The sequence below is a fragment of the Oculina patagonica genome, chromosome 2 (assembly GCF_052425735.1).
Source record: "Oculina patagonica isolate OP01 chromosome 2, crgOcupat, whole genome shotgun sequence".
Classification (NCBI taxonomy): Eukaryota; Metazoa; Cnidaria; class Anthozoa; order Scleractinia; family Oculinidae; genus Oculina; species Oculina patagonica.
The window spans coordinates 6,006,030-6,022,327 of record NC_135759.1 but is presented as its reverse complement, the minus strand read 5'-3'; the positions used below and the strand labels follow the sequence as shown (position 1 = coordinate 6,022,327).

The window sequence follows — 16,298 nt, the reverse complement described above, 5'->3', positions numbered from 1 at the left end:
TATTATTAAGCTTTCCAAATTATTTTTTCCTGTGTCTGAGCATCAAGTCAAGTTATTAAATAGCACAAATGATTTTTCTTTTTACGTTGTAGAGTCGACTCTAAGACAGAGTTGGATGAAAATACCAAGAATGAGAAGGACACAAGAAAACAAGAAACAGAACATGACAGCAAAGAAAAAGTAAAATCCAGTGTTCAAGGAATGGCACCAGGTCTAGGGTAAGAAAAAACATGATATTCAGCAGAAGACTGATCTTTAGTTACTGACAGTTTTTCAGTGATGAGGCATACTTGTAAAATCTTTGGTAATTGCTGCCAAATTTCGAAACAAGTGATCCTGGCCTCCAAAAGTAATGACTCTCATAACATAACAACTTCAAACTTGTTTTTACTTGTTAGAGCGGTTTTCACTTGAGTGTCGAAAGTAAATTGCGTTTGTTTTGGTTTTGCATTACTACGCTTTGTGATTGGCTTAAAAACCTCGCGCCACTTTCTCAGCCAATCAGAAGTAAAACTAAAACCAATCATGAAGCGCTCGCGCGCGTTTTCCTGCGCTTCGTGCCGGCTACTTGTATTTGCTTCGAGTTTTGATTGGTTTACTGGATTGTCTGTGTTCTTTGTGATTGGCCAGAGTGATTAGTTTGGTTTTGGTTTTACGACACTCAATTGAAAACTGCTCTATGAGAAACAACAAAATTTATTATCCTTTTCTTTTCTTTACAGGACCCCTAAGATAACAGTACTCTCAAGTACTGATGGGTTAATCCTGTTAAAATATTTGTTTATTATTATTATTATTATTATTATTATTATTATTATTATTATTATTATTATTATTATTATTATTACAAGTGAAACCGGTAAAAACAATATATAATTATATATCCCATAGAAAACAGGTAAATGTGAAAATAGATTAGTGTGTATCAATAAGATCAATCTGCAGCTTACTTTCATAAGCAAATGCTCACATTGTGCGGTTCCAGAAAATATCCATACCCACCCCAAGGATGGTCATTGGAAATTCCGAGGGGGATGAGGGTCTCAATAGTACAAACTTTTTAAAGAAAGTATGAAGCGAAACTAGAAATCCCAGGGGGTGGGAGGGTCCAAACCAAAGAACCATCCTTGGGGGAGGTATGGATATTTTTTGGAACCACACCCTGTGGAACCAAGCCAGAGCTGCAAAAAAACTTGACACATTAACTTAACCTGGAGTAAAATTTGTGGTCTGCGATAAAAATTATGTAAATTCTCTGTTATTTCATTATTTTTACATGTTTTTATTGAAACAAAAATGTTTTGTCATGAACCTTAGAATGGTTTTAAAACTGACATGTAATTAAGTGTCAGTATTTACATGAAGCCTTATTGGGTTCTAGGAGAAGCCACGAGCCAAGCAGCCCACACTGCCGGAGCTTATCCCAGTTTTTGCAGCATTAAGCGGCTAGGAATATTTCTACTACCCCCTGAATGGGATGCTAGTCCACTACAGGGTCCCCCCCCCCAGCATTATGTCACCGGTACCCATTGATACACCTGGGTGGAGAGAGGCACTATGAGAGTTAAGTGTCTTGCCCAAGAACATAACACAAGTGACCCCAGCCGGGGCTCGAACTCGGACCACTCGATCCGGAGTCCGATGCACTTACCATTATGCCACCGTACCTCCCATCTTATTGGGTTCTGGGATGTTCATATTATATAAAAAGCCATCAATGTCACTTAAGTATATTCAGGTTTAAACTGGCAACATGTGGGAATCAATCATGTGATAATTTTATTACATTGACACAGTGTGTATTTTTGAGTTCATTTTGACTAACAGGAATGCCCTTGCAAAGTCTTCCAAGTAACCTGTAAATAGAAACAAAACAAACAAACAACTATTATTTTGCTGAAATTGTTATTTTCCAGCATGCAGCTGTATATTAAAATAAAATGGCCCTTTTCAGTGTGTGAAAACTGGCTGCTTTTATGTTGGGCCAGTGAATCCAATATTGTTTTCCACTTGCTACTGTAGATAGCCAAATGACATTTATGGATTTTTATTTTTTGTTGTAGTTGTTTCGAAAGAAACATGTGGCTTCGGGTAAGCTTATAATGGTTTCACCTTGCCCAGTCTACCTAGGTTAGGCAAGGAAGAAATCAATTTTCTTTGCACCCTTCCTTTCATTAATTATTGCAGAAAAATGTCATATTATTTTAATAATCTTTAAAAATGTTTTGGACCGTAAAACTGAATTTTGTAATCTGTTCATTTCAAAGCATTACATCACTGAAATCTATGTTTGGTATTCTTGTAGAGCAAGTTGCCAACAAAACTAAGCTGAAGTTTATTTAAATCGAATTTACAGCTACTGCTTGGCTAATTTTAATACAAGTTAAAATAAACTTGGGTCTTGACAAAGTACGAGCCAACAAGTCATGAGAGCCATTCCACTATATACAAATAGCACATTGGTTGGCTAAAAAGCTCCCTGGTTAGCCTAAGCAGTACTCCAGTTAGCCTGAGTATAGTTAGCTGAGGTGGCTTCAGGTTATGCTATTTATTGGAGTTAGGTATTTTGGCTTGTATGGCACTTATGTGTCATGAAACATACGAGCCATGAAAGCCATTCCAGTTAGCCTACATAAGATTCCGGTTAGTCTATAAAGTACTCTGGCTAGCCTTAAAAGCACTTTGGTTGCCAAAGGGTACATCATGTTGCTTGCAGTTAGCTTTATATTGGGATTAGGGTTTTCTGGCTTGCTTAAGTTTAAGGCCTCGCGATTTTTTACATTGCTACTTTAAAATGCTACTGTAGGTCATCCAACAACTGAAAATACAGGCCTTAAAAACAAACACTCAGATTTTTTGTAAAGTAGACAAATGTCTGGTCAAAAAGCAGATCTTAAATGCCTCAGGCAATGAATGTGTGTAGAGAAAAGGAAGGGAATTGCCAGAATTGACTGTCACATAACTATGTGTAAAACTAAGAGATCAACAATTACCTGAACTCCATAGTTTAACTCACTGAACAGTAATCCAGAATGTCCTGTCAAAACATTAGGCATTCTATTAGTCCCTGACCTGTAAACCACAAAATACAAATAAAACGTAAATATATGTTTACCAATACAATAAAACATCATGGGAAGAACAAATTTTAAGTTAATGAACTCATTTATTAGACATACCCAAAAAGGCATTCCAAAACGTGAGTAGCACTGTTTAATTAAAGTCTAGATTAGCTACCAGGTTGACTGCAAGTATTCTCTAGTCTAACTTAAAAAAAGAGATCACACTGAGCTGAAATGTTTCTTCCAATTTCAAAGGTATCACATAAAATCTTCCTGACGTAATTTTTCTTTGCGGTCTAAAATGGCCACTTGGTCAATATTTTGAGGAACATTTTTCGTGTATAAATAATGAAAGGATGCGAGTCTTATTAATTTGGAAAACAGTAGCTTAAAATTCAGATAACGAACATAAATAACGGTTGTATGCCTCGACGAAATGGCTGCCATTTAATACTATCGCCTTGTTCTCACCATCTATTTTTTACGCCTAGCCAGGCTTTAATTCCAGTAAGCTAAGTTGATAATCATGATAAACGTCGAAGACATAAGCTTTAACCAGTCTAAAAAAATCATTGTTCAATGAGAAACACTCACCTGTTGCCCACGAATTTCGCACGTTTCTACTCATTCCATACTCTTCTTTATCCGGAATACAAATAAAGGAGGTTTTCCCCACGTTTGGGGACTCGTTTTGATCGCGTCAAGAAGGAAAAACATCGACAAAACTGTCCTCTATAACTCAAAATTTTGTCGCATAGTCGCCATTTTGAAAATGCTCTTCATGAGCCCACAATACGGACCACGGGGAATCCGCTGGGGTGACCACCAGCTGGGGGAGGGGGAGGGGCAGCTATTTAACTTTTCCCCAGGCCCACTCCTTTCGTCTGGAAGAAATTACATTCAACCTCGCGAAAAGCAATTGAAATGAGAAAAAACTGACAACGCTATTATAAAGAGCATACACTCCTCCCTTTGGCAAAATTTTCTTTTATTCCTACCGCAAATTGTCGTTGAGAAGAAAGCCAACAAACTTTTCAGTTGTATTTTTTACTGCCGTCCTTTTTTAGGAAAAAGTAATAATGGCCATTTTTAAAAACACTATTTAAAAAGCTACAACTTGGCGTAAAAAAATCTTAAGAGAGAGATACAGGTAAAGTTTTCAAGCAAATTTAAAACTGCGGTCCGTTCTGGTCACGTGACCAATGACGTCATAACAATAAAAGTGATAAAAATGTACTTAACATATAAATATCTACCAACATGTAATTTTTTGCTTCCTCACATTTAATGCAACGCCAGATACGCACTTGTACCCAGACTCCCACTTTTTGAAAATTGTACATAGCCCCCTTAATTTTTTATATTTTTTTCGGTACCCGGGCAGTCTGAAAGGCCTCACACCAATGTGCTTCAAACTGCAATGACTGCTTTTTCAGTAACAAACTATTTTCGTCACAGTGAACAAAAACGAACTTCTGAGCAAAGTCACGTGACTGATGACGTCGTCGACCTACGACTTATACAAGAAGTAGTTTATGGTAAGAGTTATTTCTATACGACGTACTACTCCTGCTGACTTCAAACTGACCAAGTTATTTGGCATTGGCGATTTTTCAGTTGCAAAGGATTTTGGGAAGTTTTTTATTATAATTATATATTGTTTTTATAATTATTATTAAGCATGGTGGCTAATGGTTAGTGTGCTGGACTCTGGATTGAGTGACCCGAGTTCAAGCCCTGGCCAGGGTCATTGTGTTGTGTTATTGGGCAGGACACTTTACTCTCATAGTGCCTCTCTCCACCCAGGTGTATAAATGCGAACTGGTGAATTTACTGCTGGGGCGTAACCCTGCGATGGACTAGCATCCCATCCAGGGGGGAGTAGAAATACAGTACTTCTAGTTGCTTCATGCTACTGAAACCTGGATTAGCTCCGGCCTGATGGGCCACTATGCTTGAATGCAGACCTTACCTTCTTTTCTATATAATGTAATGTTGGAAATCTTCAAAATATACTTCCACTCAAAACTGCAGAAATACACCTTACATGCTTAAATTTTGTCCTCAGACCCTCCTAGGAGGGTGGAGTCAGGCCTTATAGAAATTTTTGGATGGCACTTGTCAAATCCTGGCTAAACGTCTATCTCACATTGTAGAATGACCTGTGCAACTCATCACAGATGCTCATTGAAATATCCCATTAGCTCTTCTTGTCGTTTAATCGTATTCAAACACTACAACTAGCACTAAACTTGCACTGTACTGTATACAGAAGTGCAAAAAATCAGTACACTATCAATAATCAACATGGCAGTTTAAATATTCCATAGACCATGATAGCTCAAAACCCTGCTAACTTGAACTTTTTTCTTTTCCCTTTAGAGTTCGAGTTACCAGGGTTCTACTGTAAAACAATGTACAGTGCAAGTTTAGGTTCATATCTTGTACTGACAATAAATTACTTCTTTATTTCAGTATTAATTACAGTTGCAATCCAAGTCTGCACTATGTGTATCCTCCAGTAAACACTGCCATCCTTACCAATATAGCTCACGCACTGGCTTGTGTTCCGAGATTTTATGTTCAGGTATGTCTGCCGAGATCAGAAGATTGCACTTTTTACTTCAATCACAGATTACAAGAGAGAGTTTGGAGCCAATAACTGCCTTTGTTAATTGGAGCACAGCTTTTAAAGTTGATAGTAACATCCGGAAGGAGAAAGTGGGGTTGGATTGGGCACACCCTCAGGAAAACAAACTGCAATGTCACCAAGCAGGCACTGAGATGGAACCCACAGGGGAAGAGGAGCCGAGGCCGTCCCAGAAACAGCTGGAGGAGGACGGTAGATGACGAGGCGAGCAAAGCAGGCTACACCTGGAGGCAGATTGAAAGGCTAGCCCAAAACAGAACACGATGGCGAGCAGTGGTTTCCGTGGACCTATGCTCCATGGGGAGCGAAAGGGTTTAAAGAAAAAGAAGAAGTAACTTAGGGCCTCCTTACACAACCCTGGGTTGGTTGCTAACCCAGGTTGAATCATCACAAGGATAACCCTTTTTCAGTCAGTCAGTTGAGAGCATTTATATGAAAAACCTTCCAACCAGGGTCAACCCCTCTCGCCGGGTAGCCCTTTCCACGACTCTGATTGACCCATCCCAGCTAGAAGGGTTGACAATAAAGTTCCATGTAAAGAGTCTGCGAATAGCCAACCTGGGTTGGTATTTTGATAGTAATAGCCATGTTTGTTTGTTTGCTTCTTTCCTTATAAGCCACCCCCATTCAGTGAGACAAAGGTTTGTCAAAAAGCAATATTTTGTTGCTTTATAGTTACCCATGTAAACATTTATTTTTTCCGCACTTAGTGGCAAGCCGACCCAGGTTGACCCAGGGTTGTGTAAAGAGGTCCTTACTCTAAACTTTGTTCTTTTCTCTTCAGGTTTTGCATCTGATGAATAAAATGAATCTTCCAGCTCCATTTGGCCAAGTGACCCCTACCCCACCCTTGGTAAGAGTTGTTATGTATGTTTTTTCAACATGATGTGCTTGGATGAGTTGAGCTAATTTACGCAATTTGGCAGTTTGAGGAATTCAACAAAATTTCACCAGATTTGTCTCATCTGCCAAATTTGTCAAAACCATCAAATCTGCCAACCTTGTTTGGCTTGCATGAGCTTTTACAAAAACCCATGGCATCCTTGGGACCGGCAGGGATCATCATTCTGTAAATTATGATTATTAACTTGGTTGGTGTTTTTAAGCTAGGAGAAGTACCCGAGGGACCACAGATGGCAGCTGCTTCATCAGATGATGACAAATCTGTTTCTAGTGATGAGTCAGAAATAGAAAGTGATGAAGAGGAAAGAGAAAAAAGGTGATTGTCTTGGTATGGCTAATCGCATGTGGCTAAGTAAATAAGGGATTTGGTCTAAACATGGAATCATATTTCATTCAAAATGAGTTAAGCATTCTGCATAAAAAGATAAAGACTTTCATTATAATAATTCTGAGCAGATTTGATTCTTGGATTCAAATGTTTTAAGTCCGACAGAATGATAGAATCAAGTCTCCAACAAAATAGCATTCTATATTCTACAAGCTTACTGCCTGAGGTGGAGGGGGGTGGGCGTGCAATGTTCATATGTGAAGAAAGTGCAAATGCAAGCACAAGCCAGACCAAAAAATTGACAATTCTACATTCTTTGTGCTTGCAATTGCACTTCAATTTGTGTTTGCATCACTAGTGTAATTCAGTCCTGACTCATCATTTTGTTTCAGAGCTAAGGAAAGGGCTGAGCATGCACAGAGAATGTCAGTTGCTAAACCAGGTGGGAGCGCCAGGAAACGTCACAAGGTGAAGCTTCATCCATCACAACCACCAACCAAGAAAGTCAGATCAGTGCCGTCATCCAAACACATGCCTGTCGATAAAGCATTTGAGCAGGCTGCCGGTCAGCCCAAGAAGATCGAGTTCAAGCTCACAGAGGCAATCTCAAATATATTTGAATCTGCAGCTTACCATGAGATGTCAGGTAAAACAAGTTACTTGACCGACTGACCAACTGACTGACCAATCAACCAATCCACTTCCCACTCTCCCAACCAACCGCCAGCCCGCCTGACAGACCAACAGTCTGTTGATCAACAGACCAACTGACAGACAGCCAGACTTAATGATTGACTGACTGATGATTTACAGAAGTGTTGTTTGGTGTTTACAGAGTTTGAAAGAGTTGTCTGTCTGTCTGTTTGTCTTTCGGTCGGTCGGTCGGTCGGTTGGTCAGTCAGTCCGTCCGTCTTTCAGTCATTTGGTTGGTCAGTGGATTGGTTAGTCTGTCGGTCGGTCTTTCAGTCAGTCAGTCAGTCAGTCAGTCAGTCTCTAAATAGATAAATAAACTGCCAAAACACAGCATTCAAGTCACTAACAGGTTGCTTTGTTAACAGCTTCCATTCCGCCCGAGACAGAAGGCTTTGGTAGATTTGCACCTGCTGTTGATCTTGAAGATGACAAACACGAGGAAAGAGAAGAAGACGAATCTGACTCTGAAGAAAGCAACGAGTTTATCTCATCTGCAGAGTTACGCAGAAACAGAATAAGCACCAAAGGTAGACTTGTAAATGTTTATGCTATATGAACTACAGAACTACAAAATCATATACAAATTATCACTAAGATACGATAATTTTGTGTGATTTCTACACAGGCAGACCACCCTATGTGTTTGCAATAAATCTCTGTTGACATAAGAGATCGACGAACTATAGAAATTTAAAGAAATCTATGGCGGTTATGAATAAAGCACCGAACAATACATATTTAGTCTCATCTTGATCTGAATAACTCAATTAAGTTAAATAAAATGTTAGTCCACTCGTGTGTGGCGTTTTATCCGCCTTTCTGCGCCCTTTAAAGCGTTATTTCAGTGATTCCCTTTTGACACCACTCACGAGTCGACTAACATTTCATTTAACTTAACTAAAGTATTCGGATCGAGATGAGACTAAATATGTATTGTTTAGTCCTTTATTCTGTTTATTCATACAACCCTCCAAGTTAAGACCATTTTAGTCGCCATGGCGACCAAAATTTTGGAACTGGCGACTAAATTTGAACCAAGGTCGCCAGCCTGGCGACTAAAATTGGGAGGAAAGATTGAAAGCATCAGCTTAATTTGGTGACTAAAATTTTTCACTGGCGACCAAACTTGAGTAGTTGGTGGCCAAATGGCAGAGATTTAAAGTTCTGCAAACACATAGGCTGGTCTGCTTGTGATTTCTAACGTCAAACGCGGTTCTCTCTTCAGTGTTCTGAAAATCAGGACAAACCAAGGTGCACGAAAAGCGAGTCCGAGGGCATTTTCGTTCAATTTATCCATTCCCTTGGTAAAACGCTTTGTAAAAGTCTACACACAGCTTTTAAGGTGTCGCTCTGCATAATTTGCTCGCGATGCGGACCGCCTCTTTCTCTGGCTAACTGCCGTGTGACTTTCTTCCTTCACAGAAATGCCTGAGTTATCTGCTTTCAAGAATTACAAACCAGGAGACCCGACCTGCAGACTTTACATTAAAAACCTGGCGAAAACCGTCGACGATAAGGTAGCGTTTAAACGTAAACCGATGAAGAGTTCAGTGGGTTGTAAATGAGATCAGGCTTTTAGCCAGGCTACAAAAAGTGGGAGTCCAAAATTTTTCATAAGGCCTGACTTTGTGCCCATAGGAGGGCCTGAGGAGCATGCAAGATGTTTTTCTGCAGTTATGAGTGCAAAGGTGTCTAAAAATTTCCAAATTTGTGAAAAAAAAAACTCTGTATACAGTAATTTATATTAAATTTCTGTGATAAGTGGCCGTCCATAGGACTCCTGGACTCCCACCTGGCTAAAAGCCTGAATGAGATTAGATCTAAATTTGATGCTCTTTTTCTGTGTGCGCTATCCAGATAACCTCTACTGTTCTTCTTAATTTAATTGTTATTTTCTCCCGACTTAAGGGCAGTATCGCGAGAAGACTCCTTAGTTTTTGTGTAAACTATAATAGAATTATGAGGGTGCACTCAGTGTTCAACAACGTAACCTTTGAACAACAAAAGAAGGGCATAAATTCATTCGCAAGGTGTGAATAAACGTAATGAGTGGTTTAAATGATTTTCTTCCAAGTAGCACTGTCAAACCTGAAAACGTCGGCCCGAAATTTTCAAGTTTTAGGCCACTACTGTCTTTTCTGTCCATAGCCAAACCACCTTTAACATTTCCCGTGACCAGTACAGTACATATTAGTAAGGCCTGGCCATTATTAATAAATTTCCAATTAAAGGAGCCATGTCACAGGGGTTTCGCAGATTTTTGGCCTAAACTGTTCTGAAATTAGTGGTAGGCAACTAAACCCATTAAAAAAAACTTTATCTTTGAACATCTAAAGGAAGATATATTAACCCTAATTTGCGGATAGAAATCAACCTACGGCCATAAATATCGATTCTTTGATGACGCGTGGAAACAATTCGAAAAAGTAAGAAACTTTTTCAAGTTGAATGCCGTTTCCATCCGAGTTTTCCGCAGCCAAAGATGCTCGTTAACAGTTTCAGTGCTCTAATATAGCAATTTTTAATCAAAATGGACTGTTATTTTTAAGTTTCCTGCGACAAAAATATAAAGTTTGACTGTTTAAAAGTCTGGTAAAATCCGTGACATAGTGCCTTCAACACCTTCATTGCATTTCCCAAATAGCACTTAATCTTGGTGACACTGTCCCTTAAAAGGGTCTTTGTCACGGATTTTACCAAATTTCTGAACAGCCAAAATTTGCATTTGTGTCGTAAGAAACTGAAAAATAATGGTCCATTTTCATTAAAAATTGCTATATTAGAGCATTGAAACTGTAAACAAGCGTCTTTGGCTGCGGATGGCTTGGATGGAAATGGATTACGATTTCAAAAATTAAGGCTTAATTTTTCAAATGGTTTCGGCTCGTCTTCAAAAAATCATATTTTTAAGCGTGGTGTGATTCCTCATAGCAAATGGTTATGGTTATGTCTTCCTTTAGATATTCAAAGATAATGATTTCCATGGGTTAAGTTGGCTACAACTAATTTCAGAGCAGTTTAGACCAAAAATCTGCTAAATCTTCGTGACATAGCCAAGAGAACGTTAAATGGTGCGTGTAGAGGAGTCGTGTCGATAGCCAGATAAGGGCGCGGGTTTCGCCTCTAGCCCCTACACGAATCCCGGGTTCTTCTGGTTAATGAAAATCTGCTTACGGACTATGGTGAATAGCACTTGTGGTTTGAAGTGAGAATACCTGCCTGATATCATTGAACTTTGTTTCTGTAGGATCTCAAGTTCATATTTGGTCGGTACATTGATCACAATCTAGACGACGAAAAAGATAGGTAATGTGTGGACAGGAAAACTCACCGTTGCAGTATTTTAATGATTTTGTTCCTAAAAACGGCTAAAAGTTCATTACCGTATTTACTCGAACGAATAAGCGCCGCGGCGCTTATTAAATTTTCACCCCTCAAGTGCGGCGCTTATTCGAGGGCGGCTGAAGAGAAAAGTGGCGCTAGCTGTCCTGGCAAAGTTTGATACCTTCACAACATTTACAGAACTACGTATTGTAAGAATTTTGGATAGAAAAACTAATGGGCGAGCAGAAAAACAATCACTTTGAACTGCAAAACATCGTTCTTCATGGAAAGAAATGTCCAAGTTTGTTTCATAGTTGCTTTGTAGTGCTGCTTAAAGTTAAATGGAATTCCTCTTATAAGCGCCGCAACCGGACTGCGGCGCTTATTCGGGGGCGGCGCTTATTAACTTTTTTGTCCCAAATGCGACGCTTATTTGAGGGCTGTGCTTATTCGAGTAAATACGGTATCTCGCACTCAACTTCTTTTCTTAGAGCGGTTTTCACTTAAGTGTGGAAAGTAATTCGCGTTTGCTTTGTTTTTGCATTACTACGCTTAGTGATTGATTAAAAAACACCCGCGTCACTTTCTCAGCCAATCAGAAATCAATTGTGATTCGCTCGCGCACGTTTTCCCGCGCTTCGTGCCGGCTACATGTATTTGCTTCGCGTTTTCATTGGTTCACTGTACTTTTTGGTTTTTCGACACTCAATTGAAAACTGCTCTAGTCCTGTACAGACTACTTTCAATGTTAATTCCAGGAATTTGAGAAGACAGGAGATAGTAGGTTTCATTCAGTGGTGTAGCAGTTCTCATAAGCTTGTAATTCTACTGGTCCTCTAGTGTAGCAGTTGTTTTTGGAGCTAGGGGCATTGTTCGTGTGGTTTGTTTTATTGTTCTCTCAAAGGATGTGAAACCTTGCAAGAGCTACTACCTGACTCGCTTTATTACATAACTCAGTCTCGAGACTTGAAAAACATCAAATTAAATTAACTAGAAAAATAGTCAGAATAGTTTTAAAGCATTTGGCGCGCTCAAATGTGCTACAGCTTCTAATAACTTTTGATCGGTACTTTATACGGTACTAAGAAATCAACTGTGTCGATTTTCTTTTTAGATTCGACATTCGTTTGATGAAGGAAGGTCGTATGAAGGGCCAGGCTTTTATCACATTACCGAGTGAAGAAAAAGCCAAAAAGGCTTTGAGAGACGCACATGGTTACATCTTACAAGGGAAACCCATGGTCATTGTATCCTTGAATAATATATATTCCATCAATTATTGTGTAAATTACACCAGCTTTCAGTGTTAAGTGCATCCATAGTTGTGGTGCATCAGAGCTATCTTTCTACATCCATCTTTAAACATTGGCTTTCGACGTGCTGTTTAAAATGAGCCAATCAAAACCAATGCATACCGGTGTTGGTTACATGCAAATGAGCCCACAAGTTCAGCAGGTCATGCTAGTGGACTGTGATTGGCGGATTTCGATCCGTCTTGTTTGTTTAGCACGTCGAAAGAATGCCGCTATGCACGTCACATTGAAAGCGGGTGCAAGAGTTGATATGGGGTGATGTCAGGAGTAAAAGGGTAAGCTTAGAAAAAGGTCCTGAACTCTCTGTGCCATTTTATGAACAATGAAAGCTTCGTACACACAGAATATAAGTTAATTTCATGTCAATTGGTTTTGGTCATTAGGCTTAGCAGATATGTAGTTTTTTTGCGTCCCCCCCCCCCCCCCCCATTACACAAGGTTAATCCACTTCATTTGTTGTGACCACTTCCCCAATCGGTAAGGTTTTTTTCTGGGGAAGGAAGGGGCGGAGAGTAGATTGGGCTTTAAAAGGGGTAACGTTCCTTCTCCTCATAAAAACCACATTCTAGGTGTCATCTGCTTACACAGTTTCGAAATGGGTTAAAGTACAAAACCCACAAGTTCATAATCGACCATCCAAATCAAACTCATCTTCGCCATAGGTTCTGCACCAGAACTTATTTTGAAAGAGAAAATCAAAGGGCACTTAGAGCCAGCTCATTCTTCTGCCTTTTTCGGGGGGGGGGGGGGTAGGGTTTGGGAGTGGTGGTGGGTAATGAAAATGTACTGGTACAGTAAGTCAAGTACAGTCCCTTGTAAAGTCAAAATCCGATACGCATGTGAAAAGAAATGAAATCACAATTTCACATCTTCTTAAAATGGTGCAACGTGAATCAAGTTGCCCAGCTGTTTAGACCTAAGGGACCCTAAACGTATTTTCACGTATTTTAACACGCGCTGACACAAGCGATCAAGTCCATTGAGGCAGCCGGAAGTAATTTTACATGGCCCCATTCCCCGCTACGTAAATGTCCACAAGCAGTTATTTAAAAAAGAAATAGTATTTCGTTTCCGGATCGCGGAACGATAAGGACAATAAAAATATAAATGATAAGAAGAGAAGATCCTAGGTCGAGAATCAGTATTACGCGGGGAGGAATTGCGAAACAGTGGAGTTTTTGCATGCATGCACATTCCTTTACCCTTCTGTGCCAGCAAACACACGAGACATCCGAAGACATCCAGTCTTGTTTGCTCTTCTTAGCGCTATTATTGATGGAAAATGTACAAAGTCAACAACAACATAGACAGAAAAGCTAGAATATTTACATAACAATTAAACACGGAAAGGGCTTTCACAATATTTTTCACCAATAAATCGCTTTAATCGATCTTAGAAGGATCGCAGTCGTTTGGTATTTCTATTGTGTAATTAAACTGCAAAGCTTTTCGTCTTCTTGACAAATATAATTTCGTTATTTGAAGAACATGTTTTTACTGCTAAAACGTGTGGACATTGTGGTTACGAGCTTTCTTCTGGCTGGATAGTGTGTAAATAGTTCACATCTTCCACGAAGCTCAGATACACATGTGAAAACCTGTCAGCACGCATCTACCGGGCAGTGACAATCATTGTTCATGGATTGAGCAGCGAATGAAATTTGAGAGAAAGATGCGCACGAACACGTCGTGTTAAACGGATGACGTGAGTCACGGGAAATGAGATGACGTGACAGGAGACAAAAACGTGCTGCTCGGATATCGTGTTTTTATCAGTGAGCTTTATAAACGTTAATTAGAACACGTTATATGGCAAGCGTCACTCCATATTGAGATTTCTTCATGGAACTTATTTTTGACTTTTACTAACGGGAGAGGGGTAGTGTATTAAATTTACTTCCGGTTGCCTGGCGGGACTTCATTGCGTGTAACAGCGCACGTTAAAATGAACCTTGATTACGTGTCAGCACATGATAAAATGAACCCCCAGGTTGTCAACATTTCGACTTTTTGATACACGTTTCCCTTTTTAAAAGTTCCGAAATTGTGTTTTGATGTGAATTTATTTATTAAACTATAAAAGGATTTCGTTTCTTTTCACATTAGGGGGGAGGGGTAGCATGTAAAATTACTTCCGTTCTACAACTTCCGTCCACACATTTTTTGTCCACACATTTTTTGCCCATGCGCTGGACGACAACCGCTTCCGTCCACATCTGATCCACTATAATACTCATTCTTTTAGAAAGAGCTAAAAAATAGATATTTGATACTAATTTTGCCACGTGCGCAGATCGTGCATTTCTAAAAAGAGAGTTGACGTAATTTTATTTTTGGTTCATTGTGCACGAACAGAAATGCGTGCAGGGTCGCGTGCGGGTGAACATCAGCTGCGTCACGTCACCAGCTAAAACCAACTCTGCTTCAAACGTACCAAAAAATTCCATTGAATATTTTATTTTTTAGATCGCTCTTTATACTTTCTCTTGGACGTAGACAGATTGGGGTCACGGTCGAAGACATGTTGAGGGGTCTTAGAAAAGAAAAAAATGAAAATTTACATTTGATAAATTTTTGTAATAACGACGCGTGCGGGTCGTGCATTACTACAATTAAGAGAGTTGACGTAGCTTTATCTTTGGTTCATTGTAGACAGTTCCGAAATTGTGATTTCATCTAAATTTATTTATTACCCTATACAAGGATTTCATTTCTTTTCACATTTGCATCTGAGCTTTATTGAAGTTATTTTTGACGTTACTAAGGGGGGAAGGGTAGCATGTAAAATTACTTCCGTTCTACAACTTCCGTCCACACAATTTTGGTACACGCACACGCATGCAAAACAACTTCCGTCAACATCTGTATGACTCTAATACCTCATTCTTGAGAATGAGCTAAAAATGGCCTGTTCTTCCTCTCAAATTTCGTTGAACTCCGCACCTCGTTCACCCCCCCCCCCCCCAATTATTTCTTTCATTGCATTCCTTAACTGGTTGTTTCCAGCAATTCGCACGATCAGCCAAAGCGAAAGACTGAAAATGCTTACTCACGGGAAAGAACTGAGGAGTTGGCCAAGAGTGTATTGAACTCAAACGGCACGAGTTGTAAGAAGGTACAACGTGACTTCTGTTCGCCAGTACCACAGACCACCATGCTTGACATGTGATCATCTCACGTGATCATTACTGGTATGGGCCCGGATGAGCCAGAAGGCTGGTCGTGAAGATTGAACGTGACACGCAGGGCTTCAGAAAGAAATTCTCCCGAAGTACTTTTCCCGCTCTAGAGTAGTGCGAGATTTCACCCGATAAATTCCATACTGATGACGTAATACTACAGAGACTGGAGTAGCGTCTCTGATTGGTAGTTTCTCTTGAATGTTCACGTGCATTATTTAACCAATTAGAGGCACTGCACGGATCACTATAGCCGGAGCTGTGTCATTTAATAGAATTTTTGGGTCGATTCTCACATGTTTGTTGGCGGGGAAGAATTAAAGAATTGAGCGCGCTTAGAGAAATCTGTTTGCTTGTGGGAGGACTAGAAAAATTTGAAACCTTTGGTATTACGTGACTCAGTTGGAAGCAGTGTGGGCCTGGTGCCTAACAATCACTGACAGACAGACAGAGAGACAGAGAGACCGTTCTAAGGAGGTCAGTTGCAAATTGATTTTTCTGGTGCCGAAAATGTTGCTAAGGGACGGACGATTATTTCCCTTGAGGGGGGGGGGGGGGGTATGAAAAATTTTCCTCTGCCAACGTTTTTTTTTTTCGAAATGCAAACTATTTTTATATATAGACATATCGTGTTTGCAAGAAATTTATTTTGTCATTTTAGGCCCTGCAAACAATTTTTTTTTTCAATATTTTTCATACCTCCCCTCCAGAAAAATAATGGTCCGTCCCTAAGTACATTCGTTTCGGGACTTATTTTTCTTCTTCAGTGGAAAAGAAGAAAAAGCAGTCCCGAAATGTATGGACTTAACAACATTTTCAACGCCAGAAAAAAGTCAATTTGCCACA

At 39.7% G+C, this 16,298-nt stretch overlaps 1 protein-coding gene and 1 long non-coding RNA gene across 2 annotated transcripts; one reads left to right on the top strand and one right to left on the bottom strand.

Annotated features, from left to right (window-relative positions):
- Positions 1-91: 91 nt before the first annotated feature.
- LOC144642813 (RNA-binding region-containing protein 3-like) lies at positions 92-16,150 on the top strand. The gene is made up of 10 exons (XM_078501900.1): positions 92-218; positions 5,538-5,649; positions 6,497-6,565; positions 6,819-6,931; positions 7,336-7,589; positions 8,002-8,163; positions 9,059-9,153; positions 10,884-10,942; positions 12,075-12,207; positions 15,280-16,150. The coding sequence occupies exons 1-10, from the start codon at positions 202-204 to the stop codon at positions 15,310-15,312; spliced, it is 1,047 nt and encodes a 348-aa protein (XP_078358026.1). The 5' UTR covers positions 92-201; the 3' UTR covers positions 15,313-16,150.
- LOC144642856 (uncharacterized) lies at positions 787-4,221 on the bottom strand. The gene is made up of 3 exons (XR_013568802.1): positions 3,657-4,221; positions 2,994-3,072; positions 787-1,856 (listed from the first exon to the last, which is right to left on the bottom strand). It is a non-coding gene; the product is annotated as an uncharacterized LOC144642856 (long non-coding RNA).
- Positions 16,151-16,298: the final 148 nt, after the last annotated feature.

Excerpts from the sequence above, each read along its gene's own strand:
- LOC144642813 (XM_078501900.1), top strand. Across the intron at positions 8,164-9,058 it reads AAACAGAATAAGCACCAAAG|AAATGCCTGAGTTATCTGCT; the intron begins GTAGACTTGTAA and ends CTTCCTTCACAG. Across the intron at positions 10,943-12,074 it reads CTAGACGACGAAAAAGATAG|ATTCGACATTCGTTTGATGA; the intron begins GTAATGTGTGGA and ends TTTTCTTTTTAG.